General features: G+C 40.8%; 1 protein-coding gene across 3 annotated transcripts in view; it reads right to left on the reverse strand.

The window, feature by feature from the left end:
- Positions 1-5,406: 5,406 nt before the first annotated feature.
- LOC119743414 (mitogen-activated protein kinase-binding protein 1-like) overlaps positions 5,407-25,363 on the reverse strand; it is a 57,763-nt gene continuing 37,806 nt past the window's right edge. Inside the window, exons 21-34 of one of the 3 annotated variants that reach the window (XM_038219809.1) lie at positions 24,893-24,930; positions 24,214-24,367; positions 23,389-23,432; positions 20,070-20,099; positions 19,243-19,335; positions 17,575-17,774; positions 16,915-17,042; positions 15,627-16,083; positions 14,611-14,674; positions 12,465-12,530; positions 10,067-10,982; positions 8,629-9,885; positions 7,154-7,260; positions 5,407-6,653 (exon numbers count right to left, since the gene is read on the reverse strand). In XM_038219809.1, coding sequence (XP_038075737.1) covers positions 6,144-6,653; positions 7,154-7,260; positions 8,629-9,885; positions 10,067-10,982; positions 12,465-12,530; positions 14,611-14,674; positions 15,627-16,083; positions 16,915-17,042; positions 17,575-17,774; positions 19,243-19,335; positions 20,070-20,099; positions 23,389-23,432; positions 24,214-24,367; positions 24,893-24,930 — 4,064 coding nt within the window. In that variant the 3' untranslated portion in view covers positions 5,407-6,143. Of the gene's footprint in view, positions 6,654-7,153; positions 7,261-8,628; positions 9,886-10,066; positions 10,983-12,464; positions 12,531-14,610; positions 14,675-15,626; positions 16,084-16,914; positions 17,043-17,574; positions 17,775-19,242; positions 19,336-20,069; positions 20,100-23,361; positions 23,433-24,213; positions 24,368-24,892; positions 24,931-25,363 lie in introns of all 3 variants that reach the window. The other 2 variants (XM_038219808.1, XM_038219810.1) reach the window with 2 other exon arrangements.

Consider the following 25,363-nt stretch of genomic DNA (forward strand, 5'->3'; position numbering starts at 1 on the left):
GCTGAGCAGAGCCTTGAAATTGGCCCCAGAAGACTGTTTGCAGTGCAGTCTCGGAGGTATAAACTCTTGTTCTACAAGGATGTGCTGGGGTGCATGTCTTGTGCATTCAGTGTTATTGATTTAAGAAAGTGATTCATTTGTGACACTATCACACGTTACATATGCACTGTACACGATTCATGACATTTAAAAAAATTCCCCAGTGTATAAATGGCCATGCAGCTGCATTTCCCTAAATCCCCCAATTTCCCGGTTTTCTTTTCTCCCAACCAATTCATTGAGGAAATTCTTGCGAAGCTTGGAAACTCCTTTTTAACATAAAAAGACCCCAAAGATGGCTGCTAAATGGAGAGTGTCTATTACTTGGCTCAGAAAAAAAATGCACCACTAAGTCAAATTGGTCTTTTGCATAGAACAGGAGCAAGTCACACTAACATGGTTGGGAAAAATACAAATGTAGGCTGGTCAAAAAGTGACACCATCTTTTGTCAAACAACAGTCCCACTTCAGCAACCAACCTCTGGTCCAAAATAGTCGACAAGGCTAGTGTTATTATAAACTAACGTGCATTCAGTCACCATAGTTTTTCGATCAACACATGCCGGTGGTTGTCATTCTGTGATTATGATGCAATTTCGGTAACACTGATAAAATTAGCATCCTTTTATCCTCACATTTTTAACGCAAAGAATTTTGATAGCGATTATAGTGTTGACAATTAGCACCTAAGTCCTAACTATTGTATGAAATGTAAATAATTTTTGTACAATATGTAAAACTGTGAAGTATTTCAGCGTTAGTGCCTTTTTTGTGTGAATGGTTTTATATGAGGTGTAAAGTAATCGAGTCAGATCAAATGCCAATTCTAACATTCTGATTCAAGTTTTTAATTCATGTAGTTTATAAATGTCTCTAATAATATTTGTGACCTGTCACCACAAACTGAGCTTCAGGTCGGAGTGGGGCAAAACCAAAATTTGAAGGAGTGTCAATTTTTTTTTGTTTTCAAGTGAACCTTGTTTTGTAAGTCTTCTTTTACCTTTCTCCATTGTTTTTGTTCCGTCAAACATCTTTAAAACCTTTTTCATCCTGTTTTATTAGTTGACTGTTCATTCACTGTAACACAACTGCAGGAGTTTTAAATGCCATTTTCTCAAGAATCAGTTTTACAACTTCACGTAAGTTGGTCTATATTTCTGTTACTGAACTCAGCACCCCTAAACGTTACATACCATTGGAAAGCTCTTGTTCTGCTGAATCCAAATAAATAAATATCTTAAAACAATCCATCTTTAAGCTCCTTTTGTGACGACAGGTTGCATTTAATTGGTTGATTTAGTGTATCTGTATACATTTGTAGTTGATTGATTGTATCTGTAAATAAAAGTCGAGTATTTATAAAATGCCTCAGTCTTATTCAATAATAATAAAAATGTGTATTTAAAAAGTGCACGCATCCGCCAGTATTATTTTCCCTGCTCACTGGGCCAATCCAAAGACAATCTCAGCTCCCTGGGAAATATAAAAAGCTCAAAATTATCTTTAAAATTGTGAGCATATATACGCTACAAAGAATAGACAAAAGCCACTTATCACATACAGAAAAGACAAATAATTTATTTCCTTCTTAGAAACAAACCATACATAACACAATACATAAGCCAGGAACTTGGACAAATGAACTTAAGGAAATATACATGAGTAATTTACAATGCTTCAGTGCATCGTGCAGATGTCCCCCAATATCCCAGTCTTCTCTTCGGACCCAATGCCAACCAAAGCCAACCAAAGCAGCCCTTTTGAAAACGCTTGTACAGCTTTGAATTTCCTTGTTTTCCTGTCTAAACAATTTGCAAATTTGTACACATGTACAGTATTTAATGATTGAACTGTCAATTGCAAAAAGTCATTATCCCCTCTACTTATAAACTTTAAGGCCAAAAATCCACGAGTCCGTTTTCGCTGTGCGTACTGCATTGTGCTTTTATCAGTTACGGGATGCATATTCAGAAAATCCATGTGTACTTATTTCTCCGGACATATGATGGGCGTAGAAACCTCAAATAGAGAGCACACCATACAAACTACTTCCTCTTTTTGCCAATTTCGTCTTTTCATCCAGGCACTGCATTTCATTGAGCTGCACAAAAAAAATTTGCATATTGTGTGTATTATCCATTTCAATCGCTACCGGAGGGTATAATCTTTAAACGGATAACACAATACACAATAAAGATGCATTGACACTGTTATGCAGTGCCCACTGTATGCTTAACGCATGATGGACAAAGCAAATTCATTAGGGTAACGGAGAACATCACAGTGAAACTTCAATTGTTGATGTCATGGAATTCGCTTTGCTCTCACTTTGAAGTATGAACTGGTCTTTAAATGTAAGAATTTCTGACTACTGTGATGTATAACATGGCATTTGTTACATCCACAGGGACGTAAAAATCACTTCTCACATTACAGATATTAAAAGTTATGATATACCTGTACTCTGCACGAGAATAGAATCAAATTATCTCTGCAAAATCTCTGATTTCAATATGAATCATTCAGGAGTTTGGAGTACTGACTGTTACCCATAGCAACTGAATCATGGCAAATTTGGTTACATTTTTGTCTCTGACGACTGTCCTGAATAACATATTCTGTATCTGAATCACTTAAACCATTCTCCCAAAAATGACTGTTACCCATAGCAACTGAATCATGGCAAATTTGGTTACATCATTGTCTCTGACGGACTGTCCTGAATAACATATTCTGTATCTGAATCACTTAAAACCATTTTCCCAAAAATGAATTAATAAAACTTGCAAGTCATACAAATTGCATAATTTCGAAAATGTGATTAAAAATATATCCAATTGGAGAAAGAAAATCAATGTCATTGCTGGTTGCATCTGAATTTGAATACAAACTTATTATTAAAGGCAGATTTCTTTAATAAATGCATATGAATATTTGCTGAATTTTTTTAAAATCATTTTCCACCTTAGACAATTGAAAACAATTACCAGTACCCATTCATGATCCCAATGTTTGAACATAAAAATGATTTGAGCCTAAAACTGATTAAACTTGTCCAGTATACATGTAATACAAAGCTTTACATCCCACATGTATTAACAAACCTAATATTACAATACAGAATATCTCAAAATTGTAGAATAACCAGTATTGAACCGTCACAACTATTCTTAACTTCTCAAAATTGGAGAAAAGTTGTTTTGAATCACTTGGTTTTCCTCAAAGCGTTTATTTCTGAATCGCTAAGAGCAGCAACAAAAAGCAAAGATAAAGTAAAATCCATACTGAAATGGTAAATCTTCTTGGAAGACACATTTTGGACATTTTATATTTTCTTCAAACAAAAACAAATGCCCGGACCAAATTTTGGAATGTTAGAAACAAATGTAGCAGTATCCCTTTCACATTATATACATATACAGTACAAGCAATGGAGCCATCTTCACGTTGAATGAGTATTTACAATACATAGCTCTTGCTTTGTACGTTTCGTTTTTTTGTATACAAAACATAAAAAACAATAACGTTCTAGAAATATTAAAGCTTAATAATGTAACTATACAGTTTTTGGATGAATCATTTTATCCCATAATGAATTTATGCAACAAGAATTTATAATAGTTTTGTACAACAATTTTTTTTTGGTTTCGTGGCATGTTTAAGTGTATACATGTATACATGTACACTGAACATGCGTGATATGAACAGTACAATTAACACATTTTCAAACATGTATCATTTTAAAATAAATGCCCGAGTATGTAATGCCAATAAAAGCTTAAAATTTCTTTACACTTTAAGGACTGAAAGAATACATTTTGACAATGAAGCTCACTTCCTGTGAGATGCTCTTTCACTCTTTGTTGTCTGACAATAAAATTGCTAACGAAAATGTTGTTACATGCCTATCTTCAAAACCAAAATAATGTAATGATATGGAATAAATTTCATTTTAAAACCAAATTCCGGACACCTCTTAAACTTAACATTCTGGTCACTTTACTGACAGCAAATAAATTCAATTTGTCTTATTACTGTTTAAAGTTCGGACATTACAATGCATTTTATTGCTGATCATTAACACTGTCATAGAACCACTGCTCTGGTGGAAAGTCATGCATATACATGTACTCTAAAACTATCTCCATTGGCCATATTTTGAAAGCAAATGAGCAAATATAACGACACCATTTTTTGGGTACAAAACGGTAGACAATGAGCGTCTAGCCATTGAGTACTGCTGTGCATTAGGATGCGCAGGGCTATTGGTTTACAAATATTGAGTGGCTCAGCGTGGAATTGGAGGAATATTGTCGCAAGGTAAAATCTGGACTTTTCCATTTCACGAGGCGAAGCTGAGTGAACTGGAAAAGTCCAGATTTTACCGAGCGATAATATTCCTCCCATTTCACAACTTAAAGCCACTCCATATTTCATATTACTGACATATAGATCCTTGTCATTTGATATATTTGAACTTTTATTTCAATACAAAATTGGTGGAAAATGTATTTCTCTCCTCCAAACCCCCCCTTCATGAAAATGTTTGAACCCAACGCTGTAGCGCTGGCTCAGTTGGAACAATACGTGCTACGCGCAACGCTGAATGCGCACACCAGCATGCATTTGCACACAAATACCGCGTCATGGAACAAGAATGATCCCAACTGTTCAATAGTATTTCCCATTCCCCATGGGCGAATGGGACTTTTTGAGCCCCAGCGTGAATGGGAGCAATAACGAATGTCATGTGATGTGAGTTCCCCCAATCAAATGACAAGGATCTGTATGTCAGTTATATAACAACCACTAATGCAACCGTGCACTGTGGTCCGGGTCAAAATAGTTGACTAGAGCAGTCCAACCATTCTTCGTTCAAGTGAAGTTAGTTGAACAATGGTAACCCATAGTCGTCGCTCGAACTAGCTCTTGGATTCATGTTTGTTTGTAACCCCAAAATGGCATTATTACAACTGCCCTGATTTGCCATAAACCTTTGGCCAATTGTGTAAGTACAATATACATCCATAAATCATCCACTTTTTTTCTTAATTCTCCAAATGCTGATCACTTTTGCACTAGCCAATTGGCACACTTATCGGTGAGCACCAAGCAAAAAAATGGCAATGCTGGGTGGTGGGAAAAAAATTGTTTATGACATTAAAATTGGTGGGGCTGGCACAATTTCAACACACACCTTGAACATTAACTTGAAGTACTACCAGAGGCTGTGTGTTTATCTAGTGTCTTTGGAGATGACGAGTACTTTCTATTAGCCTGGAAGACTACTTACTTTGGTAAATGACTGCAATTAAGTACGACGTTGCCTCGTAAAGGAAGGAGTACATGCATGTAGGAAGCTAGATATATGCTTCTAAAAGATCTTTATTAAACAAATCAACTGTATATGAATGATACAATTACCTCCTTTGGTTTAGCTAGTGACAAAGTGCAATACATGAAACATTCCAATGTTATAAATGTTGCTGCAAAGTACATTTCTGTTCAGGTATTCATTTCTGTTCAGTTGTTATGAGCCAAAAGCCTTTGCTATGCCAAGCAATACAAATTCCAGCTGTTGTCTGAGCTTAGGGAGCAGGCTGGGATGGATAAGTGATACCCACCCTGTTCAATATTTCTTAACCATCTTTGCAGATTTTAACACAACATTTCTGAAGGGAAACACATTTTTTTATTGAAAAGTTGACAAGACTGGCCTACCCATACTTGACTACGATACTTCATAATGAGTTGAATGATGCTTTATCACAGTGTTGTAGTACAGTCCCTTTCCTACTGCATATAGAAAGCTACATGAACAATAAATACTAAGCCTGAGAAACTGCCCAAGAGTGGCATGAAAGAGTTTGTTACATTGGACGATGGGTGAGCATCTGCACATTTGAACAAGAAGATATGCCGGAAAATTTCAGACTTGGACTCGAGTCTGCAATATTTGTACATTTTGTGCATACTATGTCAGCTCCACGCATCACAATCATTTTGCAAAGCTTTCTTGACTTGACTCCACTATTCAAACTTAGATTTCAGTGTATTTGAGGATTCGGAAAAGGACTTTACTTCAACACTGATTAACCATAGTTTCACTGATTGACAATGCCTTCAATTGCCGAGTCCAATGAGCGCTGAGTCTGTGTGGCCGCCGATTCCTCGCTCATCTCATCCCCAACCTTCTGCCTGACGAGCGAGACCAAGATGCTTGAGTACTGATCCAGTAGGGCAATGGCTGATGTCATCTCTACCTCGCCTGTCATCCCGTTGGGCGGTGGGGTCTTACGGCAGGAACTGAGGGAGGCCCTGAGGGCGTCCACCTCTGAGGGCGACACCTCAGAGTGCCTTGCTGAGGACACCGTGGTGGCGGTGGTGGTCATGAAAACCGAGGAGCTTGAGGCTGATCGCAGGAGGTCGTCGTAGGGCAGCGAGGACTCGCTGACGTCCGACATGGTGTCATCAGTGACAGAGAGGTTGGGATGTCGGCGGCTTTGCCTAGAAGCGAGGGTAGGGGAAGAGGCTGCCTGCATCAGGCTGAACGTGGAGGCGAAGTAGTCCAGGAAATGCTGGTGGCTCTTGCCAGGTGAGTCGGTGCCTTGAGCCTACAATCCAACAAGAAGTAGCAGTTCAACAACCTCAACACTGATGTACAATTTGTGTGTTTTACTACACAAAAAGTAAATGTACAGTGAACAGTAAATTATATTAGCATTCATCAGGACCTCTCAATTTTCAATTAATTAAACACAGCTCATACGACAGTGGTCTCACCCAGATTGTCATTCAGGATGGGGAAAATTTACATGAATATGGTGCGTTTAGACAAATTTATGGGTGGGTGTTTCTGTAATAGAGAGGGGAGTTATAATATTCTTATTTCAAAGTGGCATGTAGTTTTCCCGAGTTGCTCACCACTTTCAGATGGGGAAATTCTCAGTTCAGGGGGTGGGGGAGGGGGATAGTAGGGTGGTTCGGGGTTGGGGCCTAGTGATACTGCGGCCTGCACAGGTTTAATGGCAAACTCTACAAGTGATGAGTGGCTCGGGTTTCTTCCAGAATTGACCTTCCAGAACTGACATGTTCATCAGGTTTAATGACTGACCTTAGCGCAGAGCTCCAGACACTGGTCAAATGCTGTCTTCATAGTGTCCACTTGGGCTTTCATCATGTCAAGGGTCATCTCTGATGAATCTCTGTCTGGACATGGTTCTGAAGACGAAACCAAGACAAAGCACAAACCAAGGCAAGTTGTTAGGAGTGATCTCATAAAGCATCTGGGCTATTAAGTTACGGACAAGTTTGTCCATAATATGCCTATTGTTTTGGGTTGAGGTATTCCAAACAACTTTCCTGAAATATTTTACAAACATTTTTAGCAATTTCACAGCTTGAGAATGGTGTAAATGTCAGTCAGTATGTGTGGTGTTGTATTGAGGTACTGACTTGAGTAGAACCAAAAATCAATTTTGAGAACAACTGTGATACACATGTACACAGAGTGTAACAACTAAGATACATGAAGTCAGTCAGGTGTCACAAAGCCATGACTGGACCCCAAAAAAGCCAATGGTAAACAAAAGGGGAGTGTCAGTCAAAGGAGGAAGGGAACAAAAGGGGATATTAACAGAAGATGTTGTGACCGAGGGAACAAGCATCAGGAACAGAGAACATTAGGGTGCATCCAATTATAATATCAAAGGGTGCGTTTAATTATCTTTTAACAAAAAGGGGACATCAAGCCCAACGTGCTATAGGCCATCAGCCTCGGTCCAAAATTTTGGCCACCGGTATCAAATGAGGGGAATAATAGTCATAGCGATTTTTGGCAAGGTATACACCTCCAGAGTTGGAAAATATGTGATAGCATTGCAGTGGTGGCAGCTTTTTGGGTGTTATCACCCTTTTTTTCAAAACGGCCATCAAAATGCTTGTTACCACTCTACGGGCGGTATACCTTGCGCATGCGCACTAAAATCATTTATGCCCTGATTTGATACTGTCCAAACCCCCAGGCTGATGGCCTGAGGGCAACAGTCTTAGACCAATCAACACCCAGCGAGACCAGGTGCTGGCTTTTGGTGGAATTAGGAAGGTTGGGGACAATGTATTTTTCAGTGTGTGGTTATTTGGGAATTATGCAGGGCTCATGAAGTGCATTGATTCTACAGCAAAAACGTAAACTTTTGTATAAACCTAAACGGCATATTTGCACAGACAGCAGAAACTACAGGTAAATGTAAAACATCAAAACAACACGCATGTTCATGAAGTACTTTCTCTGAGAAAAAAAATAATGTGTTTTATAATTTTTTGCTTGAGAAAGGAAAAACCTTAGAGAAACATTTAAAATTGGCTTTGAGGAAATTGATGAAATTTTAATTTCTTATCAAGCAAAAGGCACTTGGATAATCTGAGGACATCTCAATTTTGAATTTTATAAAGCACTGAAACTGAAAGCAGGGACTTTTCCGGTTATTCCAGGAGCAGCTTGTAGTATGTGAACTAATGGTAGGGATACTCAGCGCTAGGAGGCATCAATTGTATCCCTTCAAGTCTGTCACAGGCTTTGGTGCTTACCTTTGATAGTGGACGTCGGGCATTGCTCCAAAGATTCACGTCTTTGCTCTGTCTCAGATGTCTTTGCTGTCACTGTCCCCTCACATGTGACACCAGATGTCCTCTCTGAGGCATTACTGGCCTCAAAAGATCTCCGCCTGCGACTCCGAGACCTTGGGGAATGAACCTTATCCACCGAGTCTAGCTGGGTCATTGTGTTATTGTTATTGGAGGCATTGACAACGGCCTCTTCGTTTCTCTCCCGGCGCCGCCTCCTTGGCGAGGGCTTCTCGCTCGTTTTCTCATCCTTTACACTATCCTTGGAGCTTTTCAACTTCAAAGGGGGTCTACTTGGATCTGACAGGGATTCCTCTGTGGTATCAGTTTTGATGGTCGGGGCAGATGCTTTCCTGGCTGTCTTTGGCGACAGACCCTCTCTCAAACTGCTGCTGCGATTTTCCCTGTAGGAGCTTCCCCTGCTCTTGGGAGATGAGGGTCTTGCATCGGACTGAGATGTCTCAGAGGTGGAGATTGAGTCGCTGGAGACCTTTTGGTCCTCTGTCGAGGAAGCATCATTTGCAGGAGGTTTGGTCTTTGAGGAGGATCCTCGGCGCCGTTGTTGCCTCAACTCCACTCTGGTCGCTGAGGACCTTCGTAAGCTTCTGTTACTCTTGGCGATGGTAGTACTGGAGGGTGGGGGCATGGCTAGCTTGTCGGCTTGGTCTTTGTTAGAGCTCAGGTCAGCATCTTTCTGAGATCCAACAGATGATGGGGAGGATGACCTTGGTACATCTTTTACATCTGCAGTCTGTGTATCAGCTACAGTTGCTTCTGAAGAAATGTCGGCTTCAGCAAGTTGTTTAGTTTTATCTGCCAGGGCATCCTTTGCAGACGGCTTTTCAGGAAGAGTAACATTCTTTGTTGTCTCTGGGAGAGTTTCTGGTGAGCTACCTCCTGATTTGGACTGTCTGGACTCTTCACCAGGTGCTCCAAATGATGATCTTTTCCCCCGACCTGTCCTGGAAGGAGATGACGGGGGTGTCTCATCTTTACGCACAGACTTTTTGGCTAAGGAGCTGGCTGTTCCAACCTCGTAGGACTTTGGTTTCAGGAGGCCGGGGACCAAGGGGAGGACTCTGTCTGGGCGAGATCGATGCTTCTCCCTGGCTGGGCTGTTGGCTCTTATCTTTTTCCTCTCCACACTGTGACTCCTGGGGTGAGAGCGCAGCACCATGTTAAAGCTTGGAGACTCAGATCTGCTTTCCTCATCAGATTTGGCTGAAATATAAGAAGACAAAAATTAGCTAACAGTGAAGGGGGAGGTGGGGGCAATGCCAAACACTGAGAGGGGAAGTGTGGCCATGTGAAAAAGTTTGGTAAAATGAATTTAGAATTGCAGTAAACACAACGACAACTTCCGGAAAATGCCAGTATTCTTTAGAGAAAACTTGGTACTAACCCTCTCGAAGATCTGACATGGATGTACTCTTCCTCATAGTTGATGTTGCCGGTTGATCCTTCCTGGCCTTCATCTTGTCCATCTTACTCTTGCTGCTGGATGAGATCGACCTTCTTCCTGGGTGAGTGTTGTACTTGAAAGACCTTACCAGATTCTCCTTGTTTGCCTTCTCTATCGCCTCAAACGTTGGCTCCACAGGTGCAGACACTGGCCTCTTGGTCTTGATGATGGGCACATGGACAGGGTCAGGAGTTGAAGTCATATTGCGGGATTGGTCATCCGATCTCACGACACTCTCTGATTGGCTGACTTGTTGAGAGTTTGAAGTCTCAGCAGGGACTGTTGAAGGAGACTTGGACCTACTGATATTGTCTCCAACATCCTTGGTTCCAGTAACAGGTTGGATTGTAGATGCTTTGGATGCTGACTCACCACTGGAGGTGATACTGTTTTCTTGTACTGCTTTTGACTCTTCAGTTTCTTTGCTGTCCCTTAATCCCATTTTGTTGATCATAACACCATTTTCCTGCGTTTTATCCCTTGAGTCCTCGGTCAATGCAGGTTCATTTTCTGGTTGTCTGACCACAGGAGTGCTCTCGGTCTTTCTCTGATCAGTTTCAATTTCCTGTTTCCCATCTTCGGAGGCTTTCTGACCCTTTTGGCTCCCTTCACTTTCATTCAGCAGAGCATCTCCAACACTTGGAGACTCTGTGACACTTGCAACAGTGTGGGATCGCTCATCAGCTTCTGCTGGGGAGGCCTCTGTCATCGAACTCCCCTCACTCCTTGAGACAGTGGTCACTGTCGAGACCGACTTGTTTGGAGAAGTCGGTGTCGAGGTGGGGGTGGTGGAAGTTGTGGAGCCGGAGGATGAGGGTGTAGTTGTTGATTTGCTTCTTAAGGAGTTCCAGCCCATCTGACAGGGAAAGTAATCCACTCTTGTTACAAGAGCAAACTGGAAAACATCCTGTGATAAAACTTTTCACTTCTGTTTGTTTTTCTTGTTACTTATTTGTACTCATAAAACAGTAATCCTAACAACACGATGCATTAAACACAAGTGTGATGAGACGAGCACTTTTTTACCAACAAAATAACCAATAAGTTTGTGGATTTACTCAATCTTAGGATCTGCAATGTCAGACACAAAGCCCAATAACATATTAAATTGTTTGAGCTGAGACTAACTGACACGCATGTACGGGCTAAATTCCATCTTGTGCACCTGCTATTTAAAGCTACAGTCCATCATTTGCAGCTATCCGAAAAGTAACTGACGTAATTATTGTTGAAAAACATACTTGGTTGAAAGATAGTAAGGGGACTAAACTCCCAGTGAAATTCTTTTTTCTGGCAAGCTGTCATTTTGAAGTAATCAACGAAAGAAGGCCTTTCCAAAGGTACTTCTTAAGACGCACCATAGGAAATTTAAAGAAGCGCGCGGAAGCATTGGCATGACGCACGCGCGGTTGCTATAATTCGGCGGATCAGTGCGCGACATCGCGTAGGTGCAATCGGCTCAGTGAGAACGTGTCTCGGACGCTGAATTCCGTTCCAATTCAAAACATGATTCAGCAACTTTTGATTTGAAATTGAGATCCTAGAATGCTGTTTTTCTCGGAATATACAACTGAAGCTGAGCTGAAACTTCATCAGGTTAGTTGTTCAGTACCCTTCTTTAGATTTTGAGCACTTTTGTTGCTTCAAACAAACAAAATGCACAAATTGCAAATGATGGACTATATCTTTAATAATGATATAAGTTGTTATTACTTCCCACATTGAGTGACATGCGACCCACAGAAATAAATGAGCACCATGTCCCAAATTGCAATGGTAACCTCATACACAATGCAAGCAAAACAGTGAGATAATGCACCACAATATTAGCTCACACCCTGTACCGAAGAACCAAAGTATACATGTACAGTACATACATGTACGAACCACAATCTAAAGACTTTGAAGTAAAATAAATGAACAAACATGCAGTGATGAACATGAAATGCAGGCAAAATGAAAATAAACAGAGAATGGGGATGCAAGAAAAACTTGAAAGGGAGCTTGTCTGGTGAATAGTAGCATACATCTATGATAAACTGTGGATGTCTTGCGAGTTCTTTTTGATTCCTGTGACTGAACCTAACATTATATACACTCGGGAAGTGTCATGCACTTATTTGCAAAATTAAAATATCGAAGAGGAATTTTTGCAGATGTAAACAATAGTCAAAAACTAGCAGTTCAAAATCAAAACTACTTTGTGTGTATTGAAACAGTGGGCAAAATGGCATCTACAAATGTATGTGTACTTTGTGCTGTGGTGTAAAAGGCTTGAAAAGAGGCCAAGCATGGCTTAACGAGTGAGCCTTGATTGTGACTTTGTGAGCGCACTTACAGATTGCAGTCTCCTTCTAGTCTCATCTACAGCCTTAGCCATGACATCCTTGCGACGTTGTAGGTACTAATGGCGAGGTGGAGAGATAGGGTCAGATGGGGATGGGTGGCAGAGGTAAGGAGAGCGGGAGGGGGTGGGTAAATGGGGGTGAGAATGGTAAGGAAATGGGTGAGGATGGGTGGGGTGGGTGGGGGATGGGTTGGGATAGGATGGGGGATGGGTTGGGGATTTGGTTTGGGATTGGGTTGGGGTGGGAAATGGGTTGGTGTATAGGGTGGGCAATGGGGTGGGATTGGGTTGGGGTGGGAAATGGGTTGGTGTATAGGGTGGGCAATGGGGTGGGATTGGGTTGGGGTGGGAAATGGGTTGGGGTATAGGGTGGGCAATGGGGTGGGATTGGGTTGGGGTGGGAAATGGGTTGGGGTATAGGGTGGGCAATGGGGTGGGATTGGGTTGGGGTGGGAAATGGGTTGGGGTATAGGGTGGGCAATGGGGGTGGGTAATTGGGTGGTGGAAGAGAGAGACAATGATTGGTGCATTATGGGAACTACATACTCTTTGAAGTTTGGTTGTTCAATCTAGGAAATCATGAAATGGGATCTGAGTATGTAATGGGTCAGAACTTGATGAACAGATCTTCTGATGGGTTGCAAAGGAAAAAGCATGAACGGAAAAACCGCTTCTCACAGAATCTTATTTGAAATTTATAATGCTTCATAATCAAATTGCAATTTCAATACAGCACCATGGGCAATTTTTGGACACCTTAGATTTCTTGTTGGTGTCAATAAATGAAATTTTTTAAAAACAAAAGCTGCAGTTAAAACAACCATCCAAGCCTCCCAGTCCAAGTGCGTGACAACCCAAAAACCAAAGTCAAATTATCTTGCTTGTACATTGTACATTTGATTATTAGCTGGCCTTCACCTTGTAGCCTGGAACAATTTCGAAACACCCGTTTAATGAACTGGTTTATACTGCAAAAGCCATGTAACCCTTTCAGAACCCAAAAGCAAAATTAGGAGGGAACAAAAATAAACATGGAGGAAACAAATGAATATTAGACAGAACTCAAAGCAACTCTCTTGACACAGCATCCCTTCTATCATGAAGCAATCAACCAAACCATCAACCAATCGGCCAGTCACAAACACATCACAAAACCCTGGCTACTCTACAGGGTGGTGCAAAAAGAAGGAAACCCACTTTTGACAGGAATTTTAGCCTACTTACTTAACTTATTTAAACTGTTTTTTTTCTCTAAATGTAGTGAAGTATAGCTCTTCAACCATACGTGGTGAAAAAATCTTTTAAAAAAATCATAAGAATAGCATTATTATGCCAATTTAAATACAAGTCACCAAAATCACTGTTGTCCATGTGTAAGTCTAGTGTATAGTGTTTTTGTCTTCAAATCAAGCTTTGGAGCTCAGTCAAGCGGATGAAATAAAGCCGTCCATGGACAAACAGGCACATGAAATTTTTAAACTACAATATCTCAGAGACAAAATAAGCATTTCCAAACATTTTTTCGTCACTTAAGTTTAAAGATCAATATTTTAATACCATTATATTGAATTTTTAAAATATGCTCAATAAGTTGGTGAAAATTCCTGTCAAAAGTGGGTTTCCTTCTTTTTGCGCCACCCCGTACACAAAACCACACCGGTTCAAGGCAACATGCTGAAGACTGTAAGTTCAAGTAAACACTTGCAAATCAGGAAAATTGCAACTCTAACTTTTGGGGTCTCATAATGATGAAAGTCACAACTGTTTTCGGAACTGCTCTTCAGAGGATCTGATTAAACAGAATCATACCTTCTTCAGAGGCGCTCAAGTCTGGTTCAAACTTCACGTGAATGTTCGGGGTTGGCGTCACAAAACATTGGCAACGATTTTTTGGGGGCCAATTTGAGGTATAATCTGTCAACGTTTTACAAATTTGCAACACGTATTCTTCCATGATGTCAAAAATTCGTGTTTGTATTTGCTTTCCTGTCCAGAATGAACAGGCTTTCAGTCTTCGCAACGAGCTCAACCACTGCATCAACAACAGAGAGATACAGAGAAGCTACTACTAAAGAAAACCAATCTTTGTCTTTCTTGTTCTGATAAGCAAATTGCTATCAGTTGCTAGGATACTCACCACCTGGGCTGTAACTCCTCCTACCGATGACGACGGCAGAGGGCGTGTACTTGCTGCCACGCCCCTGATGCGATGGCAAAAAGTGAAACAAAACAAAAGAATCACGATGACAATATGTGCACATTTGGATGAAAATTGACGTTGCCTACTCCCTGTCACATGCAAGCAATCCAGTGCATGCATGTGAACAGGCAAACAGTGTCATGTACTGTTCCTAAATAGTAAAAGTAACTACACAAGTCGTGCTGGACAACACTGACAAAATTGCCACAAACAAGTATACATCCAAAAAAATCCAACTCACTTTAGTTTTGAATTTTTTTTTTTCAAAACAAAAAGTCTCAACCCTTGTTCTACATTAAAACCCTGAATAATTTGATATTTTTTTTTTCACACAAAAAACTATGCGGACAAAAAAAATAGTTTAGCCTCATTTTGCTAGCATATTCTGTAATCTAAATGTAAATCCTAGCCTAAGAATGGCTAATATGATGTAGGACGTGTTAACCTCGGACAATTTGCTACGGTTTGCATTAATACAAAACCATACCAAGAGCAACGGAAAGAAACTGCTGGGCCAATAAGCCATTTGTGAGTTAAATTTGAATAAAATCTGGAACGCTGACTTACTTTAATGCTTTGCAGGTTTTAACTTTCCATTCTCCTGACCAAAGAGACTGTTACTACATCACGTGATTCGGGGCAAGCCTTACGCTAGCAACCCCCGGCTCCGGCATGGTCTGGTGTCTTCGTGCCATTCCCACCCATTGTGAGCAGTGTATTGGTGCTGAGCGTCTCTTACATAACTATGCAAGAGCTTGCCCTGAATCGTGTGATTAGCAACAGTGTCTTTGGTCCAGAGAATTCAAAGTTAAAATGTGACAAGCAATCTGAGCAAGTCAGTGTACCAGATGTTTTTCAAATTTAAACCTCAAAGGGCATATATGTCACTCGCAAATGGCTTATTGCCCAAACACGCAGCATTGATAATGACCACATGACGCAAAGTCACTCACCTGATGTGACTGAGCTGTGACCGTGAGAGGAACTTGGAGGAGATGCTTAGCCGATGATGGTTGCCGTTGTGTAGGCCGACCGAGGCAAAGCCCGACTGCAGCTGCTCCAGGCACTTGCCAAACTTCTCCTGCTCAGTGAAGCCGTAGTTGGTGTGCAAGAAGCTCTCTTCATCTTTGTCTTCCTCCTCCTCATCTTCATCTCGTTTGGGACTCGAGGAATCTCGACCGTTGGTCTTCAGCCCTTCAGTGGGGTCAGTGGGGGTAATGATGGACGTAGTGGTGGGAGTTTGACCTGGTGTAGACTGGGCCTTGGAGTTGGAGTGATCGCTCTCGGTGGGTGTCTTCTCTTGGTCACCTTTTTCTTCGTTGTCGTCCTCTTCAGCTTCGTCTTCATCACCTTCATCTTCGTCTTCGCTGGTGCCCAGGCTTACTGGCTCAGTGCTCTCTGATCCCTCGACTGCCACACATCAAAGGACATACATGTACATGTGTTATTAACCATTCACTAAACCAGAACACCTGAAATTTTGTGCTGGTTTTATAACCAAATTTCAGACCTAATCCCTATTCATAAGTTTCTAGTTTGTTTAGGACAAAAATAGCTGGTGGAATTGTTTCATTCAGGGCCTAGTCATTAACCACAACTGTTTGTGACAAGGTCAGTAACCGCTGGTAGCATGCTTCTGTGTTTTGTTTGTAACTCAAGAATCTCTGGAAAGCTCCAACACTGATCATGCAATTACTTGTCAGAACCTAAAAAATCAACACAACTACCCACTGCAAAAATAATAACTGACTCCTCATTTGACTGAATTGTGATCTACTGAATTGTGATTGACTTGTGACTGACCTTTGACTGACCTTTGACTGACCTGTGACTGACTTGTGATTGACTTGTGACTAAGTTGTGATTGATTTATGACTGACTTGTGACTAACTTGTGTTTGACTTGTGACTGACCTTTGGCTGACCTGTGACTGACTTGTGAATGACTTGTGACTGACTTGTGATTGAATTGTGATTGACTTGTGACTAACTTGTGATTGCCTTGTGACTGACCTTTGACTGACTTGTGCCTACCTTGTGATTGACTTGTGCCTACCTTGTGATTGACTTGTGACTTACTAATGATTGACTTGTGACTGACCTGTGACTGACTTGCGATTGACTTCTGTCTAACTTGTGATTAACTTGTGATTGACCTGTGACTGATCTTTGACTGACTTGTGATTGACTTGCGACTGACTTATGATTGCTTAATGATTGACTTAATGTCTGTGATAATTACCTTCGGTGAGATCTTGGTCCTCTATGACCCTGCTGCTTCTAGGGCTCTCCTTCTTGAGGACTGACCGCGCCCGTCTTCGCTGAAGCTCCTCAAGACTCGACGTGGACTCCGTCACCTGAAATTTCAAACTTCAGAAAACACAGCATACATTTGGGATGAATGCTTTCCATTATAGACTGATCCATCTCTCCAATGATTCACACTGCATATTCCAGTCTTGCATGTCATATGCGCGTGCACGCATGTCGGACATTAATAACAGCTGTGATGTGATTGGTCAGAACACTAAAGGGCAGTGCTTTATGGAACAGTCAATTCAGTCAATGTTTCTAAGCTCCTATTTCATTGTCAGTAGGGACCATTAGAAATAAGCAAGTGCAGCAGACCTAGGCTGCTCAGAAGTAAGGTACATTATTCCAGTATTCTTTTTCAATTCCAAGCATTCCAAGCATTCTGCAGTGAAATTGTTTGACAGAAAACTGAATTCAATCAATTTCAGTCAACCTCAACATGACACACATGGTAAAATTTGGAAACAGATCATCTCACACAGTTTTATGGATGAAACAGAATTTACAATTTTCTTTCAAAAAAAATACACCCCCAAAACAGACTTTTTTTTAAAACAGGTGCTACTGTTTCCATGGTATCGCATCCTACCTCTCAGGGGAGGAGCTAGACTCCTCGCTGGGCGGATAGATGATGACCTCATTAGCTTCTTCTTCTTCCTCTTCTTGGTCCTCCTCTTTGGCCGAGTTCACCTCATCCTCGGGAGTATCAGGGCTCAGGCTGCTGGAGGAATGGCCGGTGGGTGGAAGGAAAGGATCGCTGCCACGGGCTGATGTCACAAAGCCTTGCAGCTGTGGACAAGACACGAATTATAAAGTTAAACAATGAATTGACTGGAGGAGGATTTGAACCTGTGACCTCCGGATTACTGTACTGGGCTCTACCAACCTTGTTCGCAGGTGACATTCAGAAGATATAAACCCTATTGTTATATCAGGTGCCTGGATACTGTAATTTCATTGGTCGAGAACGACCAAGTGTTCAGTCTATAAAAACGCATGTCACACACTGATGAGGGTGATATCGCACTGCACTAATTGCGCACGTTGCACGTGCGTGTGAAAATTGCCGGCGCGCTAGGTTTGTGCAAAGAATACTGCAATGTCAAACGCTCAGTCATCGTCCGGCAGGACAGCAAAGCCTTCAGTTATCAAAGGTTACATCGCAGTAATTTAATTTATTTCTGACAGAGTAAGTTACAACCATTTATTTTTTTGAGTTATTGGCACGATATAACAAAACAATTGTTGACTGCTGTGATGTGGGATATGCCGTCTTTAACTCCCTAGGGCGCATAGCACCCAAGGCGAATGCCCCTCGGGTATTAAAAACGTCATATCCCACATCACAGCAGTCAACAATTGTTAAATATGTCATGTAGCCGGAGAAACTGCCGACATAGGGCTCAGTTGGTAGAGCCCCCGACACAATAATGTGCAGGTTGCAGGTTCAAAATCCTGCTCCAGTCAAAATTGTTGTTCAACCTTATGATGATTATGTTTGCACCAAGTCGGTTTCCCTTTTGTGGTTTCACTAGGGGAAATATAGAATGTGGAAGTTCCAACAATATCCAACAGTCAACAGATGGCTGATTCATAGGGTGAAGAAATTCTTTTCATGGTCAGTATTTCTGCCCTACAACAAACACTCTGATGTGCAACTCATCCGACTGACTTGGAACGTTTGTTTTATATAATAAAAGGGTCTTGGTAATAGGACTTTTTGAAATGCTATCCTTAAGGGCCCCTCATGTCCCATTTTAAAGGCATACATGGCATATGACATAGGTACTGGTGTTTCAGGGCCTTTTTGTCATCCAAGGTATATGTAGAAGTTTCAGTGTTTCAGCTGATTCAGCATCTGAAATTGCCAAAACTTTGGGGATTTTGTTTTTGCCACTACCTTTGTTGATTTTGTACACAAAACCAGTTTTAAAAAAAGCAAATATTTTTTTGCATAAATATTTTTAATGAGCCACACCCTGGACTCATAATTTGTACAGAAAACTGTTGAGTGTTAGCCTGAGCTGACGGCAAAGCAACAGCGCCCTCAGTTACCGGGAAACAGCATGGAAGTGATAACTACTGAAATAACTGCACTAACAAACTATACACCAAAAATAGGTCTCGTTATTTTCCGAAGGTTCAAAGGAATGTACATTTCCACAAAACATGTTTTATTGTAAAACTCATTTCTTGCAGCCTTGAAGTGCTTCAATGTACTTTTTTTTCTGAAAAAAAAAAGATGATGATTACCCACCAAAGGATTTGAGGCATTTCTCTGGTCCTCGAGGCCGGCCAAACCTTCTTCTGCAGACACAAAGTCTTCTGCATCCGTTATGAGCAGCGAACTCTGAATAAATTATACCAAAAAAACCAAAAAAAACCTAATGTTTTACTGAGTTCCCCCTAACCACAACATTCTAAGGAAGCTCGATGAAGGTGATTTTCTCTGTATGACAAGTTGATAAACATTTTATTCCTGGTCAGAGAGGGGCCAGCCTATAGTATTTATTGTACCGGACAGATTCATTGACTGACTGACTGACTGTCACTTGTGGCTTAGCCTGGTTGGCTGGTGAAGACAGCCGGGCAGTGCTATTGTATAGGATTACCCCGTAATAGGCTTAATCCGGTCCACTGTGTACACCAGATGCATTTAAAGGCTTCCAGTGAGTAGCTGTTCTGAATCGATTGGAGAGAATTTTGTGTACTCTGGGGCCAGCTTTACTAGGCCTGCCTTGTCTTTGTTTATAAAGACGTCAAGGCTACCCTGAAATCGTTTTGCAAATCTTGAATCTATCAATTGGCTGGTCAACTGTGATCAAAAGTGGTTCAACTGTTGCAGTCTCTAGAAACAACTCCAGAAGCTCAGTCAATAAAAATTCAGGCATTAAGTTTGCCTGTATTAAACCTAATTCTATTTGAGTCAAACTGAGTCGCCCAAAATACATTTTTGGTATGCCACAAATCGGGAGAGCCAGTTCAAAATGAGTGATAGTTGCATTAGGCCTGAATTGGACGTTTGAATATTCTTTGGTGTTCTTGAAAAGAAAAATTGGTGTATTTTGTAACAATATTCTTTACCTGTAGCCTCTCATGTTCTGCTACTGCAGCCTGAAAGTGAACAGAGGAAAGATGGTGGTTAGACTAGACAAGTCGAACAGATTCAACAGAAGTGTATCAACTCTACAAGTCAGTTTTACTTCTGTCATGTCAATTATAAACAAACATATAAAATTATGCACATGCACAACAAACTGTGTTCCCTGATTTGAAGGCATCTTAAAGCAGCTCTCTGTATGGCTTGCCACATGTACATGTTATCCTTGAACACTGATGTCTATACTAACTGGACTGGCTGACAATGCCCACATACTGAAGCAGCTGTCGGCCATCTTGGGTCACCCATGATGCACACAGAGTAGACACAACTTTTTTTTTACAGGTGGTTGGTACTGGATTTCTTCTTCAGAGTTAAGACGGTGAACATACAAAATTTAATTTTTCTGACCAGCTTTTTGAAATTTACACAGCTATATTCCTAGGACTTGCCAACATCAAAAGCATAATTTAATTTTATGGGGATTGTTGTTTTAATTGGAAAAAAAACCATTAATTGTGTAATGATGTGCAGGTACATGTACATCCTGGCATGGTATTATGGGGATCCAAGATGGCCGATCAGTTGCTTCAAGGTGCATTTTTGGCTAATAGGCATGTAGCACGGCAAGTCCAGGCCAATTAGTATAGACATGATAGAGATCAGTGCCTTTGGGTCCTTTATGCTATGGAACCTTCTTAATCCACGAAAACCCCAACACTCTGCATGTGACTGCAGTAACACTGGCATATTCTTAGTTGGGCAGTGGCAACTTTGGGTCTTGATTCCCTAAGTGATGGTATCTGCATTTTACTGTGCTGAATCCATCAGAATCCAACACAATGAGTTCCTAGATTTCAGGTGGTTATGGGGTAAACTAACGTAACACAAACAGGAATAGTACAACGATCCAAGAGGAGCAACCCTACAGTAACTGGCTCACGAAATTCAACTGCCAAATTTGCTTTACTCTCTCACTGACAGACTGTCCCTTGAGAGATAGACCGGTTACCTATCTCAATGATTAACTGTCACTACAGCCTATTCTCTGAATCAATTTGAATAGAAGTTTGCGTGCTCTGGGATCAGTTCTATTAAGCTTGACTTGTCTTGTTCAGAATACAGCAGGTTTTGGGTACAAACAAAAACAAATTGAAGGAAAACATGGGTGGAATTCAAGCAAATCATCCACTGCCTCTGTTTTAGAGCTGAAATACATGAAAAAATTTCTGCCTGATACTCTGGTATCCAGAGGAAGATTTGCAAGTGACAAAAACATGTAAATTTTATCACAGAAAATGACGAATTTTTCAAACTGAAGAAAAGCAAAATAAATTCAACCCGACTAAATCTCACGACTAATGATGCAGTTAGTTCAGACAAGAAATGAATTAGATCACCAAATATACCCTGAAGACGTAAAATAAATAATAAGTGCTCTTGCAGATGAAATGTTGACGTTATGATCATCCGTCTCTTGGTACATGTAGTTTTCTCAAAACACATCAAAAAACAAAAACAACATCTTGCTTTAAATGCTATTGTCAAATATGAAACTTTGTTCCATGCACAAATGCATTCAATTAATTTGATCTAATTTTAATGCAAATATAGAAGAAAAGACGAGTGAGTCCAAAACAAAATTAGTACTATATTGTGCTAATTATTTTTCAGCATGCCTCATTAATTCATAACATGTGACTACGGCTGCATCCACATACTTTTGAGTCTCTTTAAGTTAAAAGCTCCGTTTTTTCTACCAGTCATAATTACATTACTGAGGTAGATGTAGCCCTTAAGGCCCGTCAAGTACCTAACTGGATTGCGACCAACAGCCTTTCAGCAGACCCCAGATCTGGACACAGCCTCATTCCTGCAATTGTGAAGCTACAACAGCCCCTCTTAAGATTTAGTCCTTAGTTTTAGTCCTTTCTTCATTCCAAAGACTTAACCAGCACTAAGTATCTTCTTATTCTACAGACCCTATTTTCTTTAAATAATTTATGATATTTTTTTTGTACAAAACCAGATTTCCTTACCCATTTTCTAATTGATGTTATGCAAATCAATGCAGTTTAGTGTATTCACCATTGATTGCCATTTTCAATTTCACTTTTCATTTAATCGTCTTTGTCATCATTTACCCCCAACATTTCCCTCAAAAATCAAGTCCCAGTCCTCTTCCCATGACAGTCCTGTTGGTTTTCAATGGCGCTAATTGAGTCAAATAACCTAAAAGTAGATCCTGTTCTCTTATGGGCTCCATGCACAAGTACCCCCTCAACGGTAATAAAGGGAGAGTTGGGGAGACCACTGGGAGAGACTTTGAACGCATTACCAACGACACCTGATGCTTACGCAAAGACACTATGGCTTGTGTAGATTCCGAGTAAAATGAGTTGTGCGTACTTAAAGTTAGAGTCCATCATTTGCAGCTAACCGAAAAGTAACTGGTGTCATTATTGTAGAAAAACATTCTTGGTTGAAATATAGTAAGGGGACTACACTCCCTGTGAAATTATTCTTTCTGGCAAGCTGTCATTTTGAAGAAATCAACGAAAGAAGGCCTTTCCAACGGTGCTTCTTAAGACGCACCATAGGAAATTCAAATCAGTAGTTCGTTTTGTTATTCTGCGAAGCGCGCGCCAGCATTTGCACGACGAACGCGCGCGCGCGGTTGCTATAATTCGTCGGATCAGTGTGCGACAGGGCGTAGCTGCAATTGGCTAAGTGAGAACGTGTATTGGACGCTGAATTCAGGCCATATTCAAAACATGATTCAGCAACTTTTGATTTGAAATCGAGATCCTAGAATGCTGTTTTTCTCGGAATATACAGCTAAAGCTTAGCTGAAACTTCGTCAGGTTACTTGTTCAGTACCCTTCTTTAGAATTCGAGCACTTTTTTTGCTTCAAAAGAACAAAATGCACAAACTACAAATGATGGACTATACCTTTAAAGCTATGGGGCCAAAATCAGTACGTGCACATAGTGTCTTCCATCCACGGGGTCCTCAAAAGAGGTCAAACAGCGCCCTCTCTTGTTGGCGCACGGAGCTCATAGGACAGGAGGAACACGGGAGCGTAACTTCACAATCGGCCTCGCTCCTTCATTCCAAACTTACCCAGATCATGACAAGTCAGTGGAGTCAGTATTAACACACAGGGTGTCGTGCAGAGGGTCGTCATGAGTGGCAACACCAGTGTGGCCCCAAAACCAGAGGTGAACGTGCTGAATCAGGAACACAATAAAGTTTGGCAAGAGAAAGATACTTACAGATTGCAAAAGGGCAAAATGTCTTACTTGCTCGGCCAGGTTCTCTGGCTCCACGGTGTAACGCCTACGATCTGTAACCAAATTGGGAATAAAATAGTGAAGTTAAACTTTTTCCCTCCTAGTTAAAAAACTAAAGAGGGGAGGACATGCCCTGGCAATGGCATGCGCCCCTGGAATTTGCAACAACAAATGATAGCCAAATGAACAGATAGATTTCATAAGATGTCACGCAACCTGAAACAGCAATTCAATAGATTAAGTATTTCCATTCCTGTCAGTTGTGAAGACTGTTAGTTACTGTTGCTTGAGTGTTATATAACAAGCATGATGAATTATAATCATTAACTTAATAGTCATCAGACATCAAACATTTCAATATTTCCTCAAACTAACACAATAATTCCACTCATAAAAATATGTTACACTTTTGTTCAATTGATAATTTTTGTTTTAAATCCCTAAAAGAATTTAAATTTCAGTGCAATAATCCCAAGTATAAAACTTGCATATTTACACACACTTTTATGGAGAATTGGAATTAGACCAAATTTTCATGACGTCCCGATGACTGCATCTGAGTTGTCATGTCAGATTAAGTAGCAGCTCAGCAAGCAGGTAGTAGTATGTGTACATGTGTGCACACATTACTTTCCGAGCATACTTATATTCCAACAAATGCACGCCTGGAGGGTCAAGCTGCCAAAGTTGCTAAGACATGATTCGATTCATCTTGTTGACAGCAGCCCCTAGCACTGCAGTGGCTTGACTGCACTTGCCAAGGAGTAGGACCAGCTTCAGTATGGGGAAACAAAAGGACAAAATCCAAAAGTCCAGTCTTGGATCTAGACTTACCTATGCCGTCTTCCAGCTTGAGCTCGATATCACGGTGGGCGTCCCATTCAGACTTCACCTTGAAGCCCTTGGAGTCTAGGCGCTGGGCCCAGCGGCCTCTAGGCTGGGCTGGGTTGCTGTAGGTGGTCGGGCTGGGTAGGTCCTCTCCACACACCTAAGACAATGGCACAAAAACGTCATGGGAATTTCAATTGTGATGTGTTTTATCAGACAACAGACTTGGGTTGAAAATAGGCTTTTCAAATATTGTTGATGTATGTATCTTCCCCATTATGCCTGTAAATTATGCCCATTTTGCGAAGTTCATGATGTCACAAACAGACACATTGTCTTTTAAAATTTTTCCTCTTCCATGTCTTGATCTAGTACACCTCTACAATCACAAACAAAAAAAATCACATATGCAGACACAATGATGGTCTGAAACTTTTACAGTACATTTAGACATACTAAGAAAGTGCAACAACTAAAAAAAAAAAAAAAGTCACCTCATTTTTCGGTCATAACTTCATTTAGATCTCTGCCCCAAAGCGTCTAGGTTTGACAGAACACATTACAACTGAATAAAGAATCTGCCATCAGTGAGTTGTAGGTAACTAACACAGCTATTTTTTTTACAGAAGTTTCTACTGGCAACCCTTGTTCTGGAGCTGAGTAAAAAGTAAGGTAGTAAACTGACCTGTTTCTTTGCCCACAGGGGAAGGTCTGCAGTGCTGTCTGCAAAGGTAAATGAATATTGATTTCCTTAGAAGTGACGATGCAGATCAACAGAAACATGCAATTACCCCAACATCATGTCCCAAGTCATCGTGATCCATGCTAAGGGAAGTAAGAATGTGCCATTCTCTTTCTGCACGGACTTTTTAAAACCATCGTTTGCCCATATAATTTGAATGTGGCGAGTCCATGCAAAAAACTTAAATTTGATTAAGTGCACTTGGTACTAGTCAAGCAAGCTGACACAAAGCGCATCTACCACTTTCCTTATTGGCCCATTAGCGACAATAAACAACTTGTAACAGATTTTTCTATTGGCTGAAAAAAGACATGTGGCTATTTTTTTTTTTTTTTTTTTTTTTAACTTTTTTTCATGTGCGCAACACAAGGATTAATTTTCGGGCCTGCAAAGGGATGCCTGATTTTCCCCAAA

Source organism: Patiria miniata, unplaced genomic scaffold, assembly GCF_015706575.1.
Source record: "Patiria miniata isolate m_02_andy unplaced genomic scaffold, ASM1570657v1 HiC_scaffold_6, whole genome shotgun sequence".
NCBI lineage: Eukaryota > Metazoa > Echinodermata > Asteroidea > Valvatida > Asterinidae > Patiria > Patiria miniata.